This window comes from Pantherophis guttatus, chromosome 2, assembly GCF_059756535.1.
Source record: "Pantherophis guttatus breed Tessera chromosome 2, ASM5975653v1, whole genome shotgun sequence".
In the NCBI taxonomy this organism is placed as follows: domain Eukaryota; kingdom Metazoa; phylum Chordata; class Lepidosauria; order Squamata; family Colubridae; genus Pantherophis; species Pantherophis guttatus.
Window position 1 is genome coordinate 260,456,947 of NC_142064.1, and position 24,243 is coordinate 260,481,189.

The 24,243-nt window shown below is 41.3% G+C and overlaps 1 protein-coding gene across 1 annotated transcript; it reads left to right on the plus strand.

Annotated features, from left to right (window-relative positions):
* The first annotated feature begins 5,934 nt into the window (after positions 1-5,934).
* Positions 5,935-19,334, plus strand: LOC148115683 (E3 ubiquitin-protein ligase TRIM39-like). Its single transcript, XM_087888163.1, has 7 exons — positions 5,935-6,454; positions 7,279-7,374; positions 7,960-8,190; positions 10,084-10,106; positions 15,376-15,494; positions 16,743-16,775; positions 18,115-19,334. The coding sequence occupies exons 1-7, from the start codon at positions 6,041-6,043 to the stop codon at positions 18,627-18,629; spliced, it is 1,431 nt and encodes a 476-aa protein (XP_087744289.1). The 5' UTR covers positions 5,935-6,040; the 3' UTR covers positions 18,630-19,334.
* Positions 19,335-24,243: the final 4,909 nt, after the last annotated feature.

Here is a 24,243-nt window from a genome sequence, read left to right on the forward strand (position 1 = left end):
GGTAAGGTGACCAGATTTTAACATTGGTAAAGAGGGACATTGTGGGCATGGCTTATTTTGTGGGCGTGGCTAGCTGGTCATGTGACTGGGTGGGCGTGGCTAGCTGGTCATGTGACCGGGTGGCCATGGCTATGCGTATAGGGTAAGGTGAACAGATTTTAACATTGGTAAGAAGGACACCATTGTGGGCGTGGCTTATTGTGTGAGCGTGGCTTGGAGGCCATGTGACTGGGTGGGCATGGCTAGCTGGTCATGTGACCGGGTGGCCATGGCTATGTGTATAGGGACTACTCAGAGGGCTGAAAAGTCATTTCTGACAGGTCCTCACACTTTTGACTGGTCCTCACACTTATGACCATCCTCACATTTATGCCCGTGCAGCATTCTTAACAACCATGTCACTCATTTCATAACTGCTTCTCTTCACCATGATGACAAGATAGGGCAAAAATGTAAAATGTGAGGACAGTCATAAGTGCGAGGACTGGTCAAAAGTGTGAGGACCAGTCAAAAATAACTTTTTCAGCCCTCTGAGTAGTCCATATGCACAAAAGGACTAACCAGAGGGCTGAAAAAAGTCATTTCTGACAGGTCCTCGCACTTTTGACTGGTCCTCACACTTATGACCATCCTCACATTTATGCCCATGCAGCATTCTTAACAACCATGTCACTCATTTCACAACTGCTTCTCTTCACCATGATGACAAGATAGGGCAAAAATGTAAAATGTGAGGACAGTTGTAAGTTCGAGGACTGGTCAAAAGTGTGAGGACCAGTCAAAAATAACTTTTTCAGCCCTCTGAGTAGTCCATATGCATTAAAGGATACAGCAATAGAGAGGGATGAAGGAAGGGAAATTAGAGTAGGAGTGAGGGTAAGAGAGGGAGGAAGAGAGGAGGAGAAGGAGAAAGGAAGAGGAAGTAGGGAGGAGAAAAAGAGGGTGGGGGAAGAGAAAGTAAGAAGGAAAGAAAAGAGAGAGGTGGTAGGTTTGAGGAGAAAGACTGCTGTACAATAAAAAAGATGAAAGGGAAGAAAGCCAACCCCAAGCAAATATAAAGATATTAAGATAAAGAATGAATTGTTAAACTTTAAAGAATAAAAGAGAACAAATATGAATAAATAGCAATAATTAGAAACACACATACAAACATACAATGTATTTTCTTTGAACAGAATATTTGGCTGGTTCACAAATTTAAACAGCGTTTAGTCATTTCAATTAAATTTACAATTTCTATATTTCCTTTTTGCCATATTTATTCCTCATCTATTTTTTAAAAAAACCAATATTACCCTTCATCCTCATCTCTAATCTTAATCAAATTCAATTTTTCCCTTCTATTCTATATTATACCCCTTCCCATTGTCATCTATTTTTATATCCATCCTCACATTGGTTAATTATGTAATTATGTAATACAGTTGTTTAATACAAATTCAACATTTTAATATAAATCAATTAGTTATATAACTATCTTTTTTGTATATTAATCAATATGAACATGAATATTCCAATTATTTCCATGCAATCCAATTTCTTACAAATCAATTAATTATATTTACCAATAATAATAAACCAAATAATTTCCCCCATATATTCCTCCAAACCACAACTTAATTGCTGGGTCGCCCGCCCCTCCTCCCATCCGCGCGGCATTAGCCTACCCTAGCCCAGGGCTGGGCAATTGTGGCTCTTTTACAACCTGTGGACTTCAACTCCCGTCGAGCCCATTCTGGGGAATTGTGGAGAATTCTGGGAGCTGAAGTCCACAAGTCTTAAAGCTGCCAAGGTGGGAGACATCAAGCATGAGGCTGGCCAAGTATCCTCCTTGAGAGACAACAGTTGAACATCAGGAGAGCTGTTAGAGGGCAGGGCTACATTTGGAAATTTTCGCATTTTTGCAGGTGGTGCATTACGATCTGGTGTCTGCAATGGAGAGCAAAATCCGGCTTCTTCTCTCCGCTGTAAGGGCGGCATCAGGATTCCACCTTGGTATATTTGCAGCGCAAGGCAGCCCTCCTCTCCTGTCGCTTGGGACTCGGAGCGGTAAACAGCGTCTGGTTCGGGGAGCAGCCGGATTTTGCTCTCCATTGCTCTCTCGGCCCCCTGCAAGCTCTCGTCTCTCGAGGAGCGCTCCCTGAAATGGCGCGGGAAACTTTGGTTGGGCTTCTCGAGAGATGAGAGCTTGCAGGGGTCCGAGAGAGCAATGGAGAGCAAAATCCGGCTGCTCCCCGAACCAGACGCTGTTTACCGCTCCGAGTCCCAAGCGACAGGAGAGGAGGGCTGCCTTGCGCTGCAAATATACCAAGGTTTTTTTTTAACACTGATCAGCTGTAGGTTGGCCCTTTGAAGCCCCGCGGCAAGAGTTCAAACAGTTTTTTTTCCCTCTAGCCATCAGCGGGGACTCGGGAGGCAGAATGAAAAATCGGGACTTTTTTAAAACGCCGCGGGACGCGGGACAAATTGCTCAAAAGCGGGACTGTCCCGCCAAAAGCGGGACGTCTGGTCACCTTACCCTTGGGTCTTTGTTGACTCCCTCTAGAGTTGTTTCTGCGTTGCATCTCCCCACTTCTGGGGAATATTTAAAAGAGATTTAGATGTGAATGTTCTGTAAATTAGTCCCAGCCCTAAACCTGTTTAGTAGTAGTACTGTAGTTGCAGTCATATTCATGGTTCCTTTTCTTCCTTCCTTCCTTCCTTCCTTCCTCCCTCCCTCCCTCCCTCCCTCCCTCCCTTCCAAAGGTCTTCACCTGGTGCCAAAATGAGGCCACTGTGGGTGCCAATTAAGGGACTCTGGGGAGGTCATTCCATAAACGAGGTGCCACCAACAAAAAGGCAAGATAAAGGAGGGGGCTTGGGACTTTGTATGTCCCCTCAGAGACCCTATTGTGATTAAAGAAGCCTCTCCAAAAAGCCCTTGAACAAAGGACAAAGGTGTATAAGATGTTCTCCACCCACCAGATCCCCCCACCTCTCCCCATGGGTCCCCCTGTCCTAAATTGGCCTGAGACTACTAATGCCACTTTCTATCCACCTTTTGCCTTAAGAGGCACCTCATTGGTTAAACATGAGGATTTCCATTCAGCAAATGATCCAATTCCACATTCTACATATTCCATATTCTACATCTACAAGATAGTCTTCTCTGTCTCCCTTCCACAGAGTGATCCAGGCTGCCTCCTTGGGTTGACTTTTGCCCAATTTTTCAGCTTTTCCTGATCTGTTTCCTGATTGGATGGCTGGGAAGGGGGCAGTCCAGGCAGTTCTTGATGAATGGAAAGGCTGGTGGCATTGACTGACAGAATGGTTGCCTGAGTTCAACTGGTTAAGAACCGAATAATTACCCTGGCAGGCATAGTCATTGTTCTCTTAATCACCTGTTGTGCATTACAATGCCTTCTGCTTTGCCTTTCCACCTGTAAGCAAGCTATGGGGTCTCCCAGTACAGGGATATTGATGTTGGGTGAATCTTGGAAAATTAAATAGTTTTCAGATTCAAAGTGGGGGAGATGATGGGCTATCTGCTAAAATAAGTAAATCAGGAAGCCTCTAATTGTGGAGTCTGTCTGGCAAGAACAAAGACTGCTTATCTGCAGGAAATATGCATGTGTAAAGCTTGTAACAATTCTGGGTAGTTAGAAAGCTGATAAAAGGAACAAAGTTAGGCAACTTGCAGACCTCAGCTAAAAGTTAGGAATAGAGATGGCCTGCAGCAAATCAAAGGGGCATTAGATAACTCCTGGGGCATTCATTAGCGAAGGTTTAGGAATAGGGACAGCTAGAGAGTCCAATAGAACAAATTGTAGAATTATTACTAAAATGTTTATTAGATGATATTTCTTATTATCCCACCTTGTCCCGCCTTCTTCTTTAGTGAAAATGTATAAAGCTTTCTTCATCCTTTGTTCTTGGCTCTCTTGGCATTTTGGCCAGGAGCCCTTTTCCTTGGGGTACCCCAATAAAAAGCAATCAAAACCTGCATCTCATGTCTGATGTCCTTCATTGACCTCAGCACCAGACTCAGACCCGAATTGGGGACAACAATTAGTTAGGAACAGAATTGTTACCTAAGAGTGTCCATTAGTGTAAAAAAAGGATGCTACAGCAAGATATAGGGAAATGTTTTCAGTGATTTTACTAGTTAGAATACGTAGTTTAAAAAATTAGATAGGATTTTGCTATACAGTACTTCCCTTTAACACACTAGATGATAAAATGTTAAGCTTCCTAGGTTGAAGGTTTTCCTGCAACATAAATATGGGATATCAAAAAGAGATTTAGATGTGAATGTTATGGAAATTAGGTCTCTATAGTTTCCAGGCCCGAAATCTGTTTAGTAGTACTATAGTAGCCTCAGTCATATTAGTGATTCCTTCCTTCCTTCCTTCCTTCCTTCCTTCCTTCCTTCCTTCCTTCCTTCCTTCCTTCCTTCCTTCCTTCCTTCCTCCCTTCTTTCCATTGGAAGAATTTTCCGGTTCGTTCCAGCTGGCAGAAGCCGACAAAGAAAGATTTGAAGACAGCAAGCTACCAAAATTCAGGTTTTATTACAGGAAGGCAGTACAGTGACAGCAAAAGTGACTTCAGAGTTCCTGCCTTGCAAGGTGGCCTTTGGGGTCCTGAGTTGTGGTTTTGTACATTTTTCTACCCTGAGGCAATGTGAGGTGAGGGTTCCTTCTTTTGTTTCCCATGTCTGTCCGGTTCTTTCCTTCCTGCCTCAAGAGCTACTTCCTTTGTCCAGTTTCTATTTTGGGGAAATAATCCGATCAAGGGGCAGGGCAGAGAGTTCCTGTGACCAGGTGATTTGTATATTTTGTGTGTGGGGGGGTTATAATCCCTTCAGGGACAAGGGAGAGATTATTCCTATGGCTATCTGAGTTTTCTCAATGGTTTCCACCAGGCAACATCCAGGCATCTAGGGAAAGGAAAAAGCAGCAAAAAGTGTCATTTTATTATACTGTTGTGTCCATGTCCCCTTGGGGAGCCCATTGTGACTAAGGAAGCCTCCCCCAAAGGCTCTTGAACAAAGGGGCTATAAGATGTTCTCCACCCACCACATCTCCCCCCTCTTAGGTTGGCCTGAGACTCCTAATGGCTCTTTCTATCCATCTTTTGCCGTAAGGGAGCTCATTGGTCAAACTTGAAGATTTCCATCCACCAAATGATCCCATTCCACAATCTACATATTCCACATTCTACAAGGTAGTCTTTGCCCAATTTTAGAGCTTTTCCTGATCCATTTCCTGATTGGCTGGCTGGGAAAGGGACAGTCCAGGCAGGTCTTCCTCTGCCAGATATTCATATTAGAAGTTAGGGAACGGATTATAATTTCTCCTTTATCTATGAGACATCCCATCGATAGCAGCATTGGCTTTGGGGTTTTATTAAGGGTTTCTTCCATGCCAACTTTACTCCATTCCATCCCATAAACGTTTCATTATTCCTATTTTTTAAAAAAGCATTTCCCCCTGTAACAAGTGGCTGGCTGAATAATAATTTTCTTTTTCCCCAGGATTTTTCAGTATCTTTCCCTTTAGCAGGATACTTGGATCAGTAATTGATTGGGGGTCCGTCCCAAGAATATTCTCCCCAGATTTTAAAAAGATTTTATCCCCAGATTTTAAAAAGCAGCACTTTTTCCTGCAGCTGTTGATAAAAATAGGATCACCAACATGATTGCCAACGTTGGATGAGGGATATGGAGGAGAAGAAGGAAGAAGGAGGAGGAGGAGGAGGAGGAGGAGGAGGAGGAGGAGGAGGAGAAGAAGATTATTTTAAAAACTCTTCCCCACCCCCCTTGACGACCAGATTGGGCCAATAATAATTGATCGGGGGTCCGTCCTGTGAACGTTTGCTTCTCTCCAATTTGTTGTTTTTAAAACACCTTTTTTCCCTTTAAGAAGCCAGCGAGGCTGACCGCAAGAATAACAACCATTCATTTTGGTTTCCCGCCTAGGCACAGCCCAAAGACGGTCACCTGATTTGGAGGAAAAGAAGCGAAACTAACTTTCTCTTTCCTTTCCCGGCGGAGGAGGCGGTGATGGCGGCCGAACCGTCCTTGCAGGATTTGGTGGAAGAAGCCACCTGCTCCGTTTGCCGGGACTTTTTCCAGGACCCCGTGCTCATCCCCCAGTGTGGCCACAACTTCTGCCGGGGCTGCCTGACCCGCAGTTGGGGGACGTCAGAATCGGAGGCTTCCTGCCCCCAATGCAGACAGACCTTCGCGCCCCACAGCCTCCTCCCCAACCGGCAGCTGGCGCGGGTGGCTGAAGTGGCCAGGCGATGCGGAGGTCCTTGGGGCGAGGAAGGAGGGAGCTTCTGCCCGAAACACCGAGAGCCCCTCAAGCTCTTTTGTAAGGACCACCAGACTCTCATCTGCTTGGTCTGTGACCGATCCAGAGACCACTGGGGGCACTCGGTGATCCCTGCGGAGGAGGCTTTCCAGGAATACCAGGTAGGAGTCAGCCAGGAGGAATCGCTTTGGAGGGGCATCCAGTGCCAGCCCTCGCAGTCTTTTTACCCCTTTACTTGCTTCCTCCTGCTTCATCCCACCCCTTATCTCCCTGCCTGCAATGTTTAAAAAACAGGTTGACATCCCTGTTGTCCCTGATCAAAATTCAGATGCTTGTCAATTGTATTGTGTTGTCCTGGGCTCTTGTGTTCACCCTTTGCCACCTTCTGATAAACAAAGTCAATGGGAAAGCCAGATTTGCTTAATTGCTGTGTGACTAACGAAACAACTGCAATGATTCACTTAACAACAGTTGGAAGAAAAGTTGTAAAATGGGACAAAACTTCAGTTAACTGTCTTGCTTAGCAACAGAAATTGCCTGTAGGGAGAAATAGGCTCCCTTTGCCAGCTCCTTTTCCACATTTTCTCTAGAGCGAAATTGTCATGGAGTCCTCCAAAATCTTGAGTGCAGACCCAGAAAAACACTCCTGCTGGATCAGCCCAAACTTTCATTTCTCAGTGATGCTTCTGGGATGACAGCAACCAGGAGATTCAGGCAGCTCACTTTAATGCCCTTGCAGGTAGTCCTCGACTTAGAACCGTTTGTTTAGTGACTGTTCAAAGTTACAATGATAATGAAAAAAGTAATATAAAGGTTTTCACCCTTCTGATCATTGCATCATTCTGTGGTCACATGATCAAAATTTGGAAGTTTGCCAACTGTCATGCATTTATGACGATTGAATATACTGTATCTTCTAACCGGGTCTTCCCTCCGATGTAATTCTTTACGGAAAAGAAACTCAAAACTTGTATTTTCTCTTCAGATCAAGGTGGAGGATTGCCTGAAGGCTCAGAAGGAGCAGAAAGAAAAAATAGCTACATACAAAAGAGAGACAGAGCAAACAGTGCAGGAGATGCTTGTAAGTATTGATCCAACAGTGAGGAGCTTCTGAGCTAATAGGAAGGAGAACCTTATCCGCCATCTTTAATAATAGGCAGCCTGTCTGTAAGTACAAGTTCTGACTGAGATTAATTCAAAGTTAAAGACTGTGTAGGGCACAGAACTTGGTCTTAACCTGGGGACTGAGAGGTCACCATTGGCTGAATGAGTCTCAGTTGGGTTAAGTGCCCCTATCCCATGAGCTGTGTTTTATGCAATAGGTTTGGCTTGCTTAATAAATTAATACAAACTATATTTCATCTTATTGAAAAAATTATGAATTCAGATATTTTTCTGCCTCCTTTTTTGAAATCCCTGATTGCCAAGAAAATTTTCATGAGAGGTCATTTAAACTTGGGGCTTTTTTTTTTTTTTTAGAAACCTTTTCCGTTTGCCTTTTTTAATGTCAAAAGGTTTTTTTTTTTCCTCCTTTAGAAATTCTCCCACCTCACTTTCGGATTCTTCAAGGAATTTGTTTAATTATTATATCAATTAGAATAAAAATAATTAAGTAAAATAATTAAAATAAAAGTATGCCTTTTGCTTTTTCTCTTTCTTGTCCTAGGACATCATCAAAGAAGTGAAAGAAAATGTAGTGGCTGAATTCAGAGAGCTACAACTCTGGTTAGAAGGACAGGAGAAGCTTCTATTGACTAGAATGGAAGAGACAGAGAAAGATATTATGGCAAGAAAGGAGGAGGGTTTGGCCAAGCACATGGAGGAACTGGGCTCTCTTGACCATCTCATCCAGGAGATAGAAGAGAAGCTTCAGCAGCCAGCCAGCAAACTCTTACAGGTCAGGCGGGAAGTTGAGATCATAGAATCCCAGGGCTGGAAGGGACCTTGGAAGTCTTCTGGTCCAATCCTCTGCTCCAGAGCTCTGTTATCAGCTGCCGGGGGCTTTCTGGAAGGGCCTCTGATGGGGAAACAGAGGCTGGGGGTGACCCATGCAGGTATTCACAGAAGAAGTAGGCTGACAGAGCAAGGCAGGTGTCTGGGTGTGCGAGGCCTTGTAAGTAGGGCAGCTCCACGTCCCCATCCCTACCCTAGCTTAATATTTATCTGTTCACCTTGCCACATCTCCTGCACCTTGGAATGGGCGGGGTCTTAATTATGGCTTATTGTGGGCTTATATTGGGCGCATGTGTAAAAATCAAGCTAGGACTTACTTTGGGAGTAAGTTGTATTTTCAGGGAAACACGGTAGTGAAAAGTACAAATGAAAATAAAGAAAATGGAGATATGGAGAAGGATTAGAATGGGAAAGAAGTGTAGGATAAAGAAAAAAAACCATTGTCTTTCAACTTTTTTCTGCACAGTAAAATACAAACTAAAATGACAGCCTCAACTTTTTATTTTTGCATATTTAGTCATTATTAGCCATGTCTATAAAACAGATTAATCTAATGAGCAAAATCAAGCACAAGAGTTTCTTTTTTTCTGTCTCAAGCACACAGTTTAGAAGAAGCTTCCAGGTAGAAACAACAGGTTATATCTAATTAAAGCAGTCAATTTCTTCATTTTTTCTAGCTCCATCACTTTTTCCATCCATTCTTCTCTTGTGGGGATTGATATATCTTTCCATGTCTGCATGTAGGATTCTGGCTGCACTCGACCAAGTTCAAAATCTTTTTTTCAACTCCTCATTTAGTAAACTTTTTGACTCTTTCTATGGAAAGGAGACTGGAAGGTATGAAGACTACAGGTAGTGCTTGACTTATGACCACAATTGGGTCTGAAATTTCTGTTGCTGAGTGAAACAGTTGTTAAGTGAATTTTGGCCCGTTTTACGACCTTTCCTGCCATTGTTGTTGAATCTCTGCAGTGGTTAAGTTAGTAACACGGTTGTTAAATGAATCCAGCTTCCTCATTGACTTTGTGTCAGAAGGTCACTAATGGTGATCACATGACCCCCCCAGGACACTGCAAACATCATAAATATGAATCGGTTGCCAAGTGGCTGAATTTGATCATGTGACCATGGGGATGCTGTAAGTGTCTTAAGTGTGAAAAATGATCATCACTTTTTCAGCGCCGTGGTAACTTCGAACGGTCACTAAATGAACTATTGAAAGTCAAGGACTACCTGTAATGGCTAATATTAGGGATATATAATGTAATTCAGAAAAAGCAAGAATTCAAAGTTCTGGTCAATTGTCTATATATTCTTCACGATTTTAAGAATGCCTGCTTAGGGTTCCTATCCCCTATTGGAGGATGTGGTGGTGGGTGTTCTTTGTGGGGTCTCCCCCTCCCCTTAAATCTCCAGGCCAAGGAGAAACCCAACACTCATCACCTTCTCCAAAGTATTAAAGCCACCTGGATTTTCCAAAGTGCCTTCATTCTGGAAGCATAAATGTAGGGGATTTTTTTTATCCTATTGTTGCATTTCCTTGTTTTTCAAACAGTATTTTCTTTTTGCTATCATGTTTTATATATAAATATATATTTTCTGTAATTGTGTTGGATTCAATCTGGGTCTAATTTTTCTTAGACAAGAAAGTAAAAACAATACCATTCTAAAAGAAGAGGGAAAAGAGCAATGGGTTTTTTAAAAAATTGGAAGTACTTTATGTGTCTGTTAGTGTCTGGTTGTCCAGACGTTTCACTCATGTATTTTGTGACTGTAAGAATTTAATTTTCTGCCTAGGAAATGGCTCCTTTCAGTGCTTCCTCTCTTTATTTTTTAGGACATTGGAAGCATCTTGAAGAAGTAAGTAAATCCACCCTTTTCTTTACAGTCTCAGAGATCAGCAGCTCCTCCAGCAGTTTTCATATTGGAAGCAGTATTTTAATATAAAGACAACATACTGTATTTTCGGGGCTATTTAAATACTTCATCAGAAAACTTCAACACAATATAATTAGCAATATTTGATATGATCAATTATGGTTGGTTGCACACACAGCCAGAGGTTTAGATTGAATTTGGCATTATTATCTATCTATGAAGTCCTTCCCAAGAAGAGACAGATGTTTGATGGTTTTAAAAGTATCATTGTAGGATGTAAGCTGTTCCAAATAATGCAACCATCATAAATACACACCGGTTGCCAATCACCCGAATTGTGATTACAGGGACACTGTGAAGATGTTAAGTGTGAAAATGGATGCAAGTCATTTTTTTTTGAAAAAGTTTTTTTTTATTTTTTAAAACATAAACATAAAATACATCTTTTCAGAATGAGCCATTGATGCAGTCAAACATAGTTACAATTAAACTCCTCCTCCTTTATCCAAATCTCCACTAACTACCATCTTATAACAATAAAAATAAAGAAAAAGGAATACCTTACTTATAATGATTTACTCAAAACAATTACCATTCTATTGTTTCACCTCAATCTTAATTTTCAAATAACACAACTTAATATTTTACATCATTATTACCCTAAATTCTATCCATTCAACAATTCCATTATCCTAAAACCCGTTACTTAAATCTTAAAGTCCTAACCCCATGTTATTTGAATTTTCTTTTCCCTACAATTACATAAAATTACTCAATATTTTAACTTTTAATATTTATTATCATAAATTTTACTACTTATCTCAGCACAGTCATCCTTATTTGCTATTACTCCCAATATAATCATTTCATTATTATTATTAATTCTAACATAGTCATTTTTATTTTACCTGTTTGTCCCAGCATATCATCTTCATTTTAGTCATCTTCTTTTAGCTGTTAATCTCAGCATTAAAATCTTTAATGGTGCCTTTTACACCCAGTATAATCATCTTGTTTTTCATATTATCATTACCATAGCAATTTAACAATGAGACTTAATTCTTACATTAAACACATCCATATATAAGTATATTTCTTTTAACGTAATCTATTTCTCTCACATATTCATATCAATGGTTATACATCTATATAGACCTCCTTTTTGTTATTGCTATCCATCTGTACATTGCTTTCTATTTTTAATCACATCATGTTTATCTTTTTTTCCAGCCGTATATACCGTATTTTTCGGAGTATAAGATGCACCGGAGTATAAAATGTACCTATTTTTTTTGCTTTGTTTTTTTTTTATAAAAAGTTTTTTTTTTTTAGACAAACACACATTACAAACATATAATGTATTTTCTTTGAACAGAGTATTTGGCCGGTTCACAAATTTAAACAGTGTTTAGTCATTTCAATTAAATTTACAATTTCTATATTTCCTTTTTGCCATATTTATTCCTCATCTATTCTTTTAAAAAACCAATATTACCCTTCATCCTCATCTCTAATCTTAATCAAATTCAATTTTCCCCTTCTATTCTATATTATACCGCTTCCCATTGTCATCTATTTTTATGTCCATCCTCACATTGGTTAATTATGTAATTATGTAATACAGTTGTTTAATATAAATTCAACATTTTAATATAAATCAATTAGTTATATAACTATCTTTTTTGTATATTAATCAATATAAACATGAATATTCCAATTATTTCCATGCAATCCAATTTCTTACAAATCAATTAATTATATTTACCAATAATAATAAACCAAATAATTTCCCCCATATATTCCTCCAAACCACAACTTAACCATTTCTGCTTTCAACACAATATACAATTAATAGTATCTCAATTATTACAATTTCCTATAGAGCTTTCCACTTATGTTACTCATTTTCACATCTTAAACTCTCCCAATAACCCAAATAGTTTTGCCCATATAATCCTCCAAATCACAACTTAATCATTTCTACTTTCATCACAATATGTAATTAAAAATATTTCAATCGTTACAATTTCCCTAATTAAATTTAGAAATGTTCTAGCTGTTATCCAAGGTACAACTTAATCCTTTTTACTTTCACCACCATATACCATTAAAGGTATTTCAATTGTTACAGTTTATACTTATTCATATTTCTAAAAAAAATAAAAAAAATAAAAACTTAGCATTGTCTAGATTTCAAAAATACAAAGACAAATATTCCAATTATTATTTTTATTTTTGCCTTTTTCTTTCTCCTTTTTTTCTTTTGTGTTTTAAAATCTTGAACTCTCCTCTTTTGCCCTAAATTTCCCATTGTTTGCACCTACCTTTAGTGAGGAAAAAGAAGAAAAAGAAATCTCCCTCTGCCTAATTTTGCTTCGTTGCAGCAAACAGCCTGCTTTACTTTCATTTTCATTTTCAGCATAGCTTGATTAGCACAAGGGGAAAAAAATCTGCTCCAGCACTCTTTGCAGCAAGCAGCAGAACCCTGCCCAAAACAGCTGAGAGCAAATCAGCTGAGAGTCGAGAGGCCGATCTAATCAACATATATATATATATTTTTATTATTATTACTTTAATTTGTATACCGCCCTTCTCCCAGAAGGGACTCAGGGCGGTGAACAGCCAAAATTAAAAAACATACAAATGCAAAAGTTAAGATAATTAAAAAGAATTAAATCACTGGCTACCCAATTTAAAACCCCAAATCCATAAAATTTAAAATCCCAATTAAAAACCATTTAGGCTAGGCCGTCTTGATGAAATAAAAACGTCTTCAGGGCTTTACGGAAGGTCCGGAGGTCCGGGATCAATCGTATTCCAGGAGGCAGCTCATTCCACAGGGCGGGTGCCCCCACAGAGAAGGCTCGCCCCCTGGGGGCCGCCAGCCGACATTGCCTGACCGACGGCACCCCGAGGAGGCCCTCTCTGTGAGAGTGTATTGGCCGGTGGCCAATATGCTAATTAGCCTATGCTGAAGCTGAAAGGAGCTGTTTTTTCTTGCTGTTTGCTTGCAAGGAGGTAAGTGCTGCGAGGCACAGGCCAAAGGGTGGGGTCCAGTTGGTGGGCAGGGCTACATTTGGTGTATAAGACGCACCTAAATTTTCACCCCCTTTTAGTGGGGAAAAAAGGTGCTATACTCCGAAAAATACAGTATCTTACTTCCTCCTTTCCTTGTCTGTTGACATATATTTCTTTTGAATTTCAAAGTCCTCAATTTACAGTCTCAATAGATCATTTTAATTCTTTTTCTTACTACAATTTCAAGCAACATATATCAGTTATTTCTCCTTTCGTTCCTATGTCTGTTGACTTCTTTCATTCCTGCGCCAGTTAGTACCAATTATAAAAGTTCCGTTGTATTTTCCCTTTCTTTTCGCCAAAGTCGAGCCATCTGCAGACAAAGAAAGAACACCTCCTCCACCAAGATCCTACGGCTATTATCTGTAGTATTCAAAATATTCCAAAACAAGAAGCAAGTTACAGTGTTCCTTTTCAAACCAGGAGGTGCCTTTTCTCAATCCACAATTTCCATTAGTCATGCAAGTATCCATTTTGTTTCAATTATATAACAGTCCTATTTGATTCTCTTCTTTTTCTGTATTTTAAAAATATTAAATCTGTTTTCTCTCTCTCTCTCTCTCTCTCTCTCTCTCTCTCTCTCTCTCTCTCTCTCTCTCTCTCTCTCTCTCTCTCTTTTTGAACCAAGCCACAATGTTTAATTTTCTCAGTTGGATCTGTTCATCAATCAATTTTCTATCAAAACTTTTCCTCTTTATTTTTAATTTTAAAAGTATCAAATCTTCTTCTTTTTAAAGTCCAGTTCAAATTTAAAACTTTATTCTGTCTTTTAATCAAATCTCAGTATTTGGTTGGGTTTTTTTTTCAGTTAGTTCTATTCCAAAATCAGTTTCCGGTCGGGTCTTTGTTTCTTTAAAGTTTCATTTCAGAGTCATCATTGCCCCTTTGTTATTCAGCTGCTGTTTTTTGGCTAGAGGTGTTATAGTAAAAGGTATTTCTCCAAGCGTTGTTAAATGCCTGGGTTGGTTGTCACTCACCCGGCTTCAAAGACCTCCATTCCATGGGCAGCAGTTCGGCAGTTGGGGGTTTCGCGGGGCTCATCAGAGCCCGCTATTTCCCTGACCGTCTCACCATAACATCAAACCGGAAGTCCCAGACATAATTTTTGAGAGCCGTTGTAACTGGTTGCTAACAAATAGTCATAAATTGAAGGTTATTTGTAACTGCATTCGTCTCTATTAAATTTCATTGCATTACCTTTAATTCACCAAGATCAGTTTGAATGTGACATCCATCTTCTTTCTGATTACCTATCTCACCCATATTAGTCATCAGTCATTTGGTAAGATAAAATCCATTTATTTTGGCCAAGAGATTCAGAAGAAGTTTGAAGAGAAGGGAGCCTCAAACTGAAATGTGCCCATATTTGAATAGCTAGCCAGAGAAATGTCTGAAGCCTGGGAAACAGGGGGCCTTGTCAGTCAACAGGAGTGCTGATTTACCACCAGTTTACCAGGTACTTAGGAGCTGAGGATGGGCAACACAAGAAAACAATAATCAATGACTTAATAGCTGGCCATCAACACCCCACTTAACAACTAAAAGCCACACACAACCAGGCACCACATAAATACAATGGATAGAAGAGCCCAGTGCACATATTCTATAGAGAGAGAGAGAGAGAGATGTTCCCTGAGGATGGGCTCCAGCACGAGTTCGAAAGCTCAGAAGACAAAACCTCCGGTGGCCAACCCAGATTGGATCCTGTTGCTAGCCAATCCTCAAGCACCATCTGATGGTTTAGGAAGCTTCTTCTATTGGCAGGCTAATAACAGTTGCAGGAACTGGGCAGGGCTAGTCTAGTGAAGAGAAGGACCAGGGGAGACATGATAGCAACAGTCTTCCAATATTTGAGGGTCTGTCACAGAGAGGAGGGGGTCAATCTGTTTCCCAAACCACCTGAAGGCCGGACAAGGAATAAGGATGGAAACTGATCAAGGAGTGATTCAACCTAGAAATAAGGATAAATTTTCTGACTGAGATGAATGAACCACTGGAACAGCTTTGACTTCAGACGTTGTGCGAGCTTCATTACTGGAAGGTGTCAAGAAGAGGCCGGACTGCCACCTGTCAGAAACGATGTAGGGTCTCCTGCTTGAGCAGGGATTGTGGTGTTGGACTAGTTGACCTAAGTACTTTCCAACTCTGCTATTCTGTTATTTTGCCTTGCCAGATATGAGGTAAAGAAAACATATGATAATTCGGTGGATTTACTTTGGGACCCTGAGTGGACAATCTGGGATTACAGTGATATGACTGCGCTTCTGAAAAGGGCTATGGAAAAACTGAGAGGTAAAAAACAGCTGCTGGGGTTTTACCCTGGATGACATTTTGAGCATCCAAGAGAGATTCTGGGTCAATGTCACGTGGATCAAAGAGGGATCGATTTCAGGATCAGCGGAAGAGACACCCTTATTTCTCTGGGGAAAGTTTTTGTGTCTTGGCATCAGGAGGGGAAGAGGAGCTTTCTGGTTTCTCCCATTAAAGATGTGCTACCTAAAAATGGGAACCATTATCAACTCATAGTTGATCATTTACATGTAGTCCTCAATTTACAACACTTCACTTAGTGACTGTTCACAGTTAGAATGGCACTGAAAAATGTGACTTATGATCGTTTTTCACACTTATGACCATTGTATCATCCCCACAACCACAGGATTTACTTTTCGATGCTTGACAAAAGGGTTCATATTTTTGACGGTTGCAGTGATCATCTTTTGTGACCTCCTGACAAGCAAAGTCGATGGGGAAGCTAGATTCACTTAACAACCTGGTTACCAATTTAACAACTGGAGTCATTCACTTACCAAATTTCTCACTTAGCAACATAAATTCTGGGCTCAATTGTGGGCATAAGACGAGACTACTTGTATTCTTTGTATCCTGAATCTTTGTGCACTGATCACAGAAGCAGAATAAGTTTCCACTAAATATAATGGAATCTATACAGGTAGTTCTTGATTTATTGCCTCAGTTGAGCTGAAAATTTCTGTTCCTAAGCAAAGCAGTTGTTAAGTGATGTGCCCTATTTTACGAACTTTTTTGCCACAGTTATTCAGAAAATCACAGCAGTTAATTGAATCGTGGTTGATAAATGAATCTGGATTCATGCATTGATTTTGCGTGTGAGAAGCTCCCCAGGAAGGTTGAAGAGGACAATCCCAGAATCATAGGATGCTGCAACCATTGTAAATACAAGCTGGTTCCCAAGTGCCTGAATTTTGATCATGTGACCGGGGAGGCTGCAACAGTTGTAAGTTTGAGAATCGGTCATAAATCACTTTTGTCAGTGCCACTATAACTTCACTAAACAAATGGTTGTAAGTTGAGGACTACCTGTTTACGGAATATATAGTAGAATATATTTATACCTGATGGAATATATATAGCCACCAATGACATTCTGGCTTGTAGCTTTCCCTATTCCTTATTTCCTGATCTGAGGCCAAGGAAAGCAAACCAGGGAATCTGAGGGAGGCTCTTCTGTTGCTCCAATTCCAGGGATGAGATGCTGAATTCGTCCCTTTTCTTCCCCAGATACTCTGGAAAGTGGACTTCAACTATGGAAAGGTAAATATTATAAGAATTTATACAAATCACAGTTGCTTGCTATTTTAAGTTCTGATGCCAATAACTTTAAGAGAAACATAATACAGTAAGAAAAAAGAAAAATATAGGATTAGATACTATATAAGACTATGATGATCCAGTAAACTTTAATGGTTTTATGATTTATTAACTATTATATGTACAATATGAGCTAATGGAGCAGAGACAAATTCCTTGTGTGTCTGATCATACTTGGCCAAATAAAGCTGTTGTTCTGTTCTGTTCTACTCCTACTCCTACTTCTACTCCACTCCACTCTGCTCTGTTCTGGACTGAAAGGAACATTGAATTACTATGAAGCTAATAACATCCTGTTGATTTTAGTGACTGACTATAAGCTGCTGTGAGACCAGGTCTTTGGGAGCAAAGAAATTAGGTCCTTTGGGTCAAAGCACATAGCAACGTTGGAGCATCAGGGTTGCCTCCACTATGTGGGCCATCAGACTGATGAAAGCCGAGTTTCCTGTATAAGATCGTCCCCTTTTGTACATCCCTGTGATACCCTGATGCTCGCAGAGAAAAGGGCAGAGCTTCCTCACATCCCATCCTGTGTTCCAAGTTACCTCTGGAGGATCCTTCTGACTCTGCCAGTTCAGAATCTTCTCCAGGTAGAGTCCCTGTTCAACCTGGGCCCTCCCAGCAACTCACTGAAGGCAAAGCCTACCACTCTTCCCTCCCAATCCCATTAGTCTTATCTGCAAGATGGAAGCTAAAGAGAATTGTGCAGGGAGGCTGGAAGAGTTGGAGCACTATGAAGGGTTTGAAGGACGTGGCCAGAAGTCTTCATCCTTGGCCACTGTAAGAGCCAAGAGACTAACAGCTGAGTGGCAGAGCCAAAAGTTGTACAGATAGTCAACGGATCCTGCAGGTGTGCACCTGAGTGGCAGCTGAAGGGGAGGCAGATGGGCTGGAAGATGGCAAAGGCAACCTAAGTGAATGGAAGGAGAAGGCCAGAGGGATGCCAAACACGGCGGCAGTTAACAGAGAATGGGACAAAGACAGTGGGAGAGCCCGAGTGCTTGGAGAAAAGGGAGCAGAGGGACCTGGACAATAGCAGCCCCATCAGGCAAATTCTGGGAGTTGAAGTCTTACAGTTGCCAAAGTTGGAGGACTCTTGACCAGGCAATGCTTAGGTGTTGTTTAAAAAAACAATGAGTCTTCCAGTCCTGGGGGGGTGTTTGGAAGCTGAACTCCATTCACACAAGAGGGTTAAACTCTTGGGGGTGAAGACATAAAACCAGGCCTGCAGCTGAAACTTCTTTTTTTTCTCCTTCCTTCCTACTTCCCTTCCCCCTTGCAGAGAATGTAACTCTGGATCCAGACACAGCCCATCCTGGCCTCCTTGATGTCTCCCAAAGTCGAAAAAGTGTCAGAGGAGTTAAGCCAGTTGAAGGAAAATATCCTGTCTCAGACTCCATGACATCTGTATTTTATCCTTGGGTCCTTGGCTGTCAGAAGTTCTCCACAGGGAAACATTTCTGGGAAGTTATTGTAGGAGGTAAAGGAGGATGGGGTGTAGGGGTTGCCAGTAAGCCAATGAACTTAACAAATGTTGATAAGCAGACCAGGCGCTGGGAGTTTCAGAAATGGGGAGGGAAATACTCAGCCGTATCTCCATCAAAATGCTCTCGCCTGGTCCTGACTGAGAGGCCCACGAGGGTCTGCATCTCCCTCAACTGCAAAGAGGGACAAGTGAGCTTTTTTGATGCCAGGACCGCAGCTCTGCTCCATACGTTCTCAGACGCTTCCTTGGTTGGAGAGACCCTTCTGCCCTACTTCTATTTGGGTGAGGGCACCTCCATGATACTCCTCTAAAAGAAGGGACAACCATAGACAACTCTTTGGAAAAATCCCTATTTGCCAACTAGTGATCTCTGAAAGCCTTTAAAGCAGAGATTCCTCAGCTTTTTACTACTTCAGCTTCCTTTATTGTTCTATGTCACCCTGGTCAGTCAATCAGCTTTATTGGCTTTAGCATCATGTGTTCAGGTGTATCAGTATTAAAGATACCTTACAGCTAAGCCTGTCAATCATGATTTTATATGTCTGTCACAGCTCTTCATCCCATTTATGGATCACGCTTGTTTGTTTCGTATTAGTTGCATGATTGTCGATGACTTGGTATATTCTGTAATCTTTAACTTTTTTTCTTTCCTTCCCACTTTTTATCCCCTTTTTCTTTTAACACATAATTGTGTTTTTATACTTACGTAAGTTATCTACAACAATCGGATTACTGATTGTAAGACTGATTGTAATTTTATATGGGAGGTGTGTCATGGATTGCAGTTCCTTCTTTTGCAATTTTATGCCAATAAATTTATTCAGTGCAATACATAGAAACAGAAGATGCCCAGAAAACGGAAAAAAATAAAACATACCGTCTGTTATCAAGACAGAAAACGTGAGTCCTCTGTGCCCTAAATGTGTCACCTGGCTCAAGCCAAAAGTCAAAAAGAATTGTTAATAGAATGGTACAAATGAAATACATTATTAAATAAATACATTATTTGACAATAACAGTTTTTCCTTCTTGCTTTAAGCCACTCTGCCTTTTTATTGAGTAACTAGAAGCAACTTGAAAAAAAGAAGCCAATCTAGAGTGGTGGTTAAGAAATCAAGCTAGAAGCCATGAGTTCTAATCCTCCCTTAGGTACAAGGCCAGTTGGGTGACCTTGGACCAGTCATTCTCACTCAGCCCTAGGAAGTGGGCAATGGAAGCCACTCCTGAATCTTTAGCAAGAAAAGTCCAGAGAGCCACCAGGGGTCAACAATCTGAGGAACCTCAAAAGTGGCTTTGATATTGAGATGGAAGTCAGATATAGTTTGGTCTAGTGGTTAAGGTGCCAAGGTTGGAAGAGGAAGACTGTGAGTTCAAGTCCTGCCTTAGGTATGAAAGCCAGCTGGGTGACTGAGTCATTTATTCTCTCTCAGTCCAATCCACCTGACAGGATTGTTGTGGGGAAAATAGGAGGAGGAAGATGTGTTGGATTCGTTTGTCACCTTGTGTTATTTGTAAAAATAATGAAGTTGAGATACAAATAAATAATAAGGGGAGTGAAACTTAACTGATATGGTGACTTTGAATGCTAACAGCAGCTCTCTGGAACACCTCAAAACATCTAAACAGCTGAAGATTGACAAACTGCTGTTGGCAAAGGAGCAAATGAGGAATCCAAACACAACTAATATAGGTAGTCCTCGATTTACAATTGAGCCCCAAATTTCTGCTGCCAAATGTGACAGCTATTAAGTGAGCTTTGCCCCATTTTAAGTGCATCATGGGGGAAGAGGGAACATAAAGGAGGAGGTCTTGGCTGGAAGGAGGAGACCAAGAGAGAGAGATGGCGAGATGGAGCAAAGAAGGGAAATGGGGCCTCTTGGCTCATCTGGCCTCCACCCCACTGAGTGAGGGAGGAAGCAATGCATGATGATAGATTGAAAAGGAGGAGAAAGGAGTGTGGGGAAAGGTAGGGAAAGGTATGAGGAAAAGCTGAGGGAAGAGGAGGAGGAGGAGGAAAGGGAAAGAGATGGAGAGAAAGGGAGGAAGGCACGGGAATCAACGGAGGAGCAGAGGAAGTGGCAGGAGAGACCAGCAAGCAGCAGGAGAGAGAGAGAGAGAGGAAAGAGGGAGAAGGGTCTGATCACAACCCTACCACCCAATCTGCCTGCTGAGAGGAGACTCCAGAAGGGACCGGCTGGAAGGAGAAGACAGCAGAGTCCAGCTGAGCAGGGCAAGTGGAGGGGCCTGAGCAAAGGGACCAGAGTGGAGTGGAAGCACAAGGAATGGACTGAAGCAGGGGAAGGCGTCTGGATGGCTGGAAAAGAGGGCAAGGGGAGCCTGACCCCAGCGAACATCACAATCTTTCCTGTCACAGTTGTTAAGTGAATCACTTCCGTTGTTTAGTTAGTGACACAGTTGCTAAATCAATCTGACTTCCCCCTTGACTTTGCTTGTCAGAAGGTCACAAAGGGTGATCACATGACTCAGGGACATTGCAACCGTCATAAATATGAGCCAATTGCCAAGCGATTGTGGCAAATACCGGCTGAATTGAATGACGGCAGACTCAGTGTGGTCTGAGGTAATTAAGATTTAATCAACAAATGGACCGTATGGTCTCAGGCAACAAACAACAATGCGCGAACTCTGCCTGACAGTTCTTATATACTTATAAAATGACTAATGTTAAAATATTTATTTGACTTCCACAGACCCCAACTTGAGAGCCACTTAACTAGCCCACAGAATCTCAAAGGGATGGGGATTAGAGCAAGGGTCTCCCAAGGCAGCCAGGTCAACAAAGTCAAGATGGCAGCCAGCCCCGCCTGTAACCCATATGTAAATAAGGGGTGGAGCTTCCATCCCTTAGGCCTTTGTGGCCTATGGTTGTTCCTGCTTTGCAGCATCTCCCAGTCTCTGGGGGAGCAGAGCATTTGAAAGAGGGGTTGGTGGGAATCCATGGGGAGATAGGATTGGCTAGCAATGGAAAGGTGGCTCCCCTTTTAAAGGGGGGGGAGGTAAGAAAGGAGGAAATGTGAGTGGAGCTATGGGGAAGGAGAGGCTAGAAGCCAATTTTAGAGGCAGTTTGGCAGTGGCCTGCAAAGTAGAAGGACCTGACACCCAGCCTTTGCCAACCCATAGTAGATCTAATAGCAGCCAAATGCAGTTCAGGTAAGTTTACTCGAGCATGTAAGTATGGTTGCAAGAGAGGAAAAGACCTGTTGACCTGAAATGGGAGGTACAAGCTCAGGGGTATAATAATAATTACTAATTATTCCTTGAATAATAAGTCCTTGAAAATGAAAATGTATAAAGCTTGTTCTTAGCTCTCTTGGCTTTTTGGCCGTGAGTCCTTTTCCTTGGGGTACCCCAATAAAAAGCAATCAAAACCTTCACCTCGTGTCTGGCTTCCTTCATTGGCCTCGGCACCAGGCTCAGACCCAAATTGGGGACAACAATCTGGGGGCTCATTCCAGGATTCCATGCCTGGATTCAATTGGAGGACTACAAGAGGAGGGCCCCTGGACAGATAGGCTGAAAGGTGTGTGAGTGCGCTGAAATGGTCGGTGACCAAGACTGTGTGTTTCTGCACTGCCAGCTGCCCTCAGGGCTCATGAGTCTTTTGACAGTGATTGAGTCTCTGAAAAGCAAGGGGCGATGCAGAGATCAATATGTCTCACTGACGCATAGAGGGGATTGACTGAATGCAATGAGCCACTGTCTAAATGAAGGTAAGATCCTTGGTGACTTCTTAATTGAACTCAAAGGCTGAAGCCCTGAAGAAAGCGAGGAGCAGGAACAAGCACCGGTGGAGGAAAAGAAAGAGGCAAAATGTGGAGAAAAGGTAAGGACTGGACAGGAGAAGTCCCAGTGGATAAGAGGAATCCAGCCCTAAGTAAAAGGCAAACAAAGGCAAAGACCAGACAGGAGACATTCCAGGGTATAAGAGGAATCCACCTGAGATCCGGCTTTGAAATGGGAAACTGGCAGCAAAAAGGCATCCAGTTGGGGGGCGACAGAGTTGCCAAAAAGGAAGCTGCCCAAAGAGATGCTGGTAGGTTGTATTTTGGCTAATTTTGAGATATTAGGAGGATTAGATGTAGGGATCAAAGGCAGCCTTTTCTCATTATTGTACGTCTGCCTGGCCTCAACTTCCCTTGGACAATCCAGATGATTTTTGACCGTTTCAAGGTCCTCATAATATGGGACTTATTGAGCAACTAAAAGCAATATTGCAGAAACAAAGAGACAGTCAGAGATACAATATTTGGGTTTATTTGTGAAACTTGTTAATAGTCCATTTCTGTTAGAGGAGTGTGGAGGTAGCGTATATGTGTTTCTATGTTGTGTCATTTCTAAGACTTGGGAGAGGAGCAAGACCCTCTAATAACAATAAACAAAAAGGCATTATTATTATTATTATTATTATTATTATTATTATTATTATTATTATTATTATTATTATTATTATTATTATTATTATTATTATTATTATTATTAAAAAATAAAAAGGATTTGGAAAAATGGATCTCATTGGCTTGTGAAAGCTCCCTAAAATAATCATTGGTTTCCCTGGAGAAAGTATGAAAGGAAATATTTGTCTGTGGATTTTTTTTATGCAAGCAGTTTGAATGGAGGAGAAATGTGTAAGTATGCTGATGTGTAAAGGCCTGTGTGTGTTGACTTCCTATCCCCAGACTGTGAAAGGGTTAATTATTTGGATTCCCTTTCTTATAAAGAAACCCAGTGCTGCTCTGGTTATACTGAAGGACTCTGAGACTGGTCTGCCATCCCCTACCTACTCATGGAATGGGAGGCCCCAGACAAGGAGATCCCAGAGAAGGGGGGAGGCTGAGGAACAAGGTAATCAAACAGTGAGTGACTCTGGTGACATCCAACCTCATTCAAAACTGAAACCGGAGATGCAGGCTCCACTCAGAGAAAATTTAGTGGTAGGAGGAGGAAATGCAACCCACAAGATAGACACAGACTTCAGAAGATAATTAGAACTGCAGAAAAAACAATTGCTACCAACCTGCCTTCCATTGAGGACCTGAATACTGCGCGAGTCAAAAAGAGGGCTGTGAAAATATTTACAGACCCCTCACATCCTGGACATCAACTGTTTCAACTCCTACCCTCAAAATGACGCTATAGAGCACTGCCCACCAGAACAACTAGAGACAAGAATAGTTTTTTCCCGAACGCCATCCCTCTGCTAAACAAATAATTTCCTCAACACTGTTAAACTATTTACAAAGTCTGAACTACTATTAATATTCTCATCGTTCCCATCACCCATCTCCTCCCACTTGTTGCTTGTAGCCTTACTATTTATATTGATATTGTTTCCTGATTGCTTATTTGTAACTTACGATTAAGTATTGTACCTTAGGATTCTTGATGAACGTATCTTTTATTTTATCTACACTGAGAACATATGCTCCAAGACAAATTCCTTGTGTGTCCAATCACACTTGGCTAATAAAAATCCTATTCTATTCTATTCTATTCTATTCTATTCTATTCTATTCTATTCTATTCTATTCTATTCTATTCTATTCTATTCTATTCTATTCTATTCTATTCCATTCCATTCCATTCCATTCTAAATGGATTCCCTTGAGTGCTAGTTTACACACCGTTTTCTACTTCAGACCTTTATAACTGGAAGCAACAAAATCTCAGTTATAGGGAAGACCAGAGAAAATGCACTCTCTGTTCTTACTGTTATAAGGACACATAACCCCACTTGGGCAGACATTCAGACACAGATGGATGTCCTTTTAACACCAGAGGAACAGAGACAGGTGAGGGGGGGATGATGGAGCAGCAGTTAAAAAAAAAAAAGAGAGAGCATGAGAGTGACAACCGGCTGGGAATTTCCCCTCAGGGAACCAGAAAGGGATCCGGATGATGATGGGG

Excerpts from the sequence above, each read along its gene's own strand:
- LOC148115683 (XM_087888163.1), top strand. The coding sequence starts at position 6,041 with ATGGCGGCCGAACCGTCCTTGCAGGATTTGGTGGAAGAAGCCACCTGC. Across the intron at positions 6,455-7,278 it reads AGGCTTTCCAGGAATACCAG|ATCAAGGTGGAGGATTGCCT; the intron begins GTAGGAGTCAGC and ends TTTTCTCTTCAG. Across the intron at positions 10,107-15,375 it reads ATTGGAAGCATCTTGAAGAA|ATATGAGGTAAAGAAAACAT; the intron begins GTAAGTAAATCC and ends TTGCCTTGCCAG.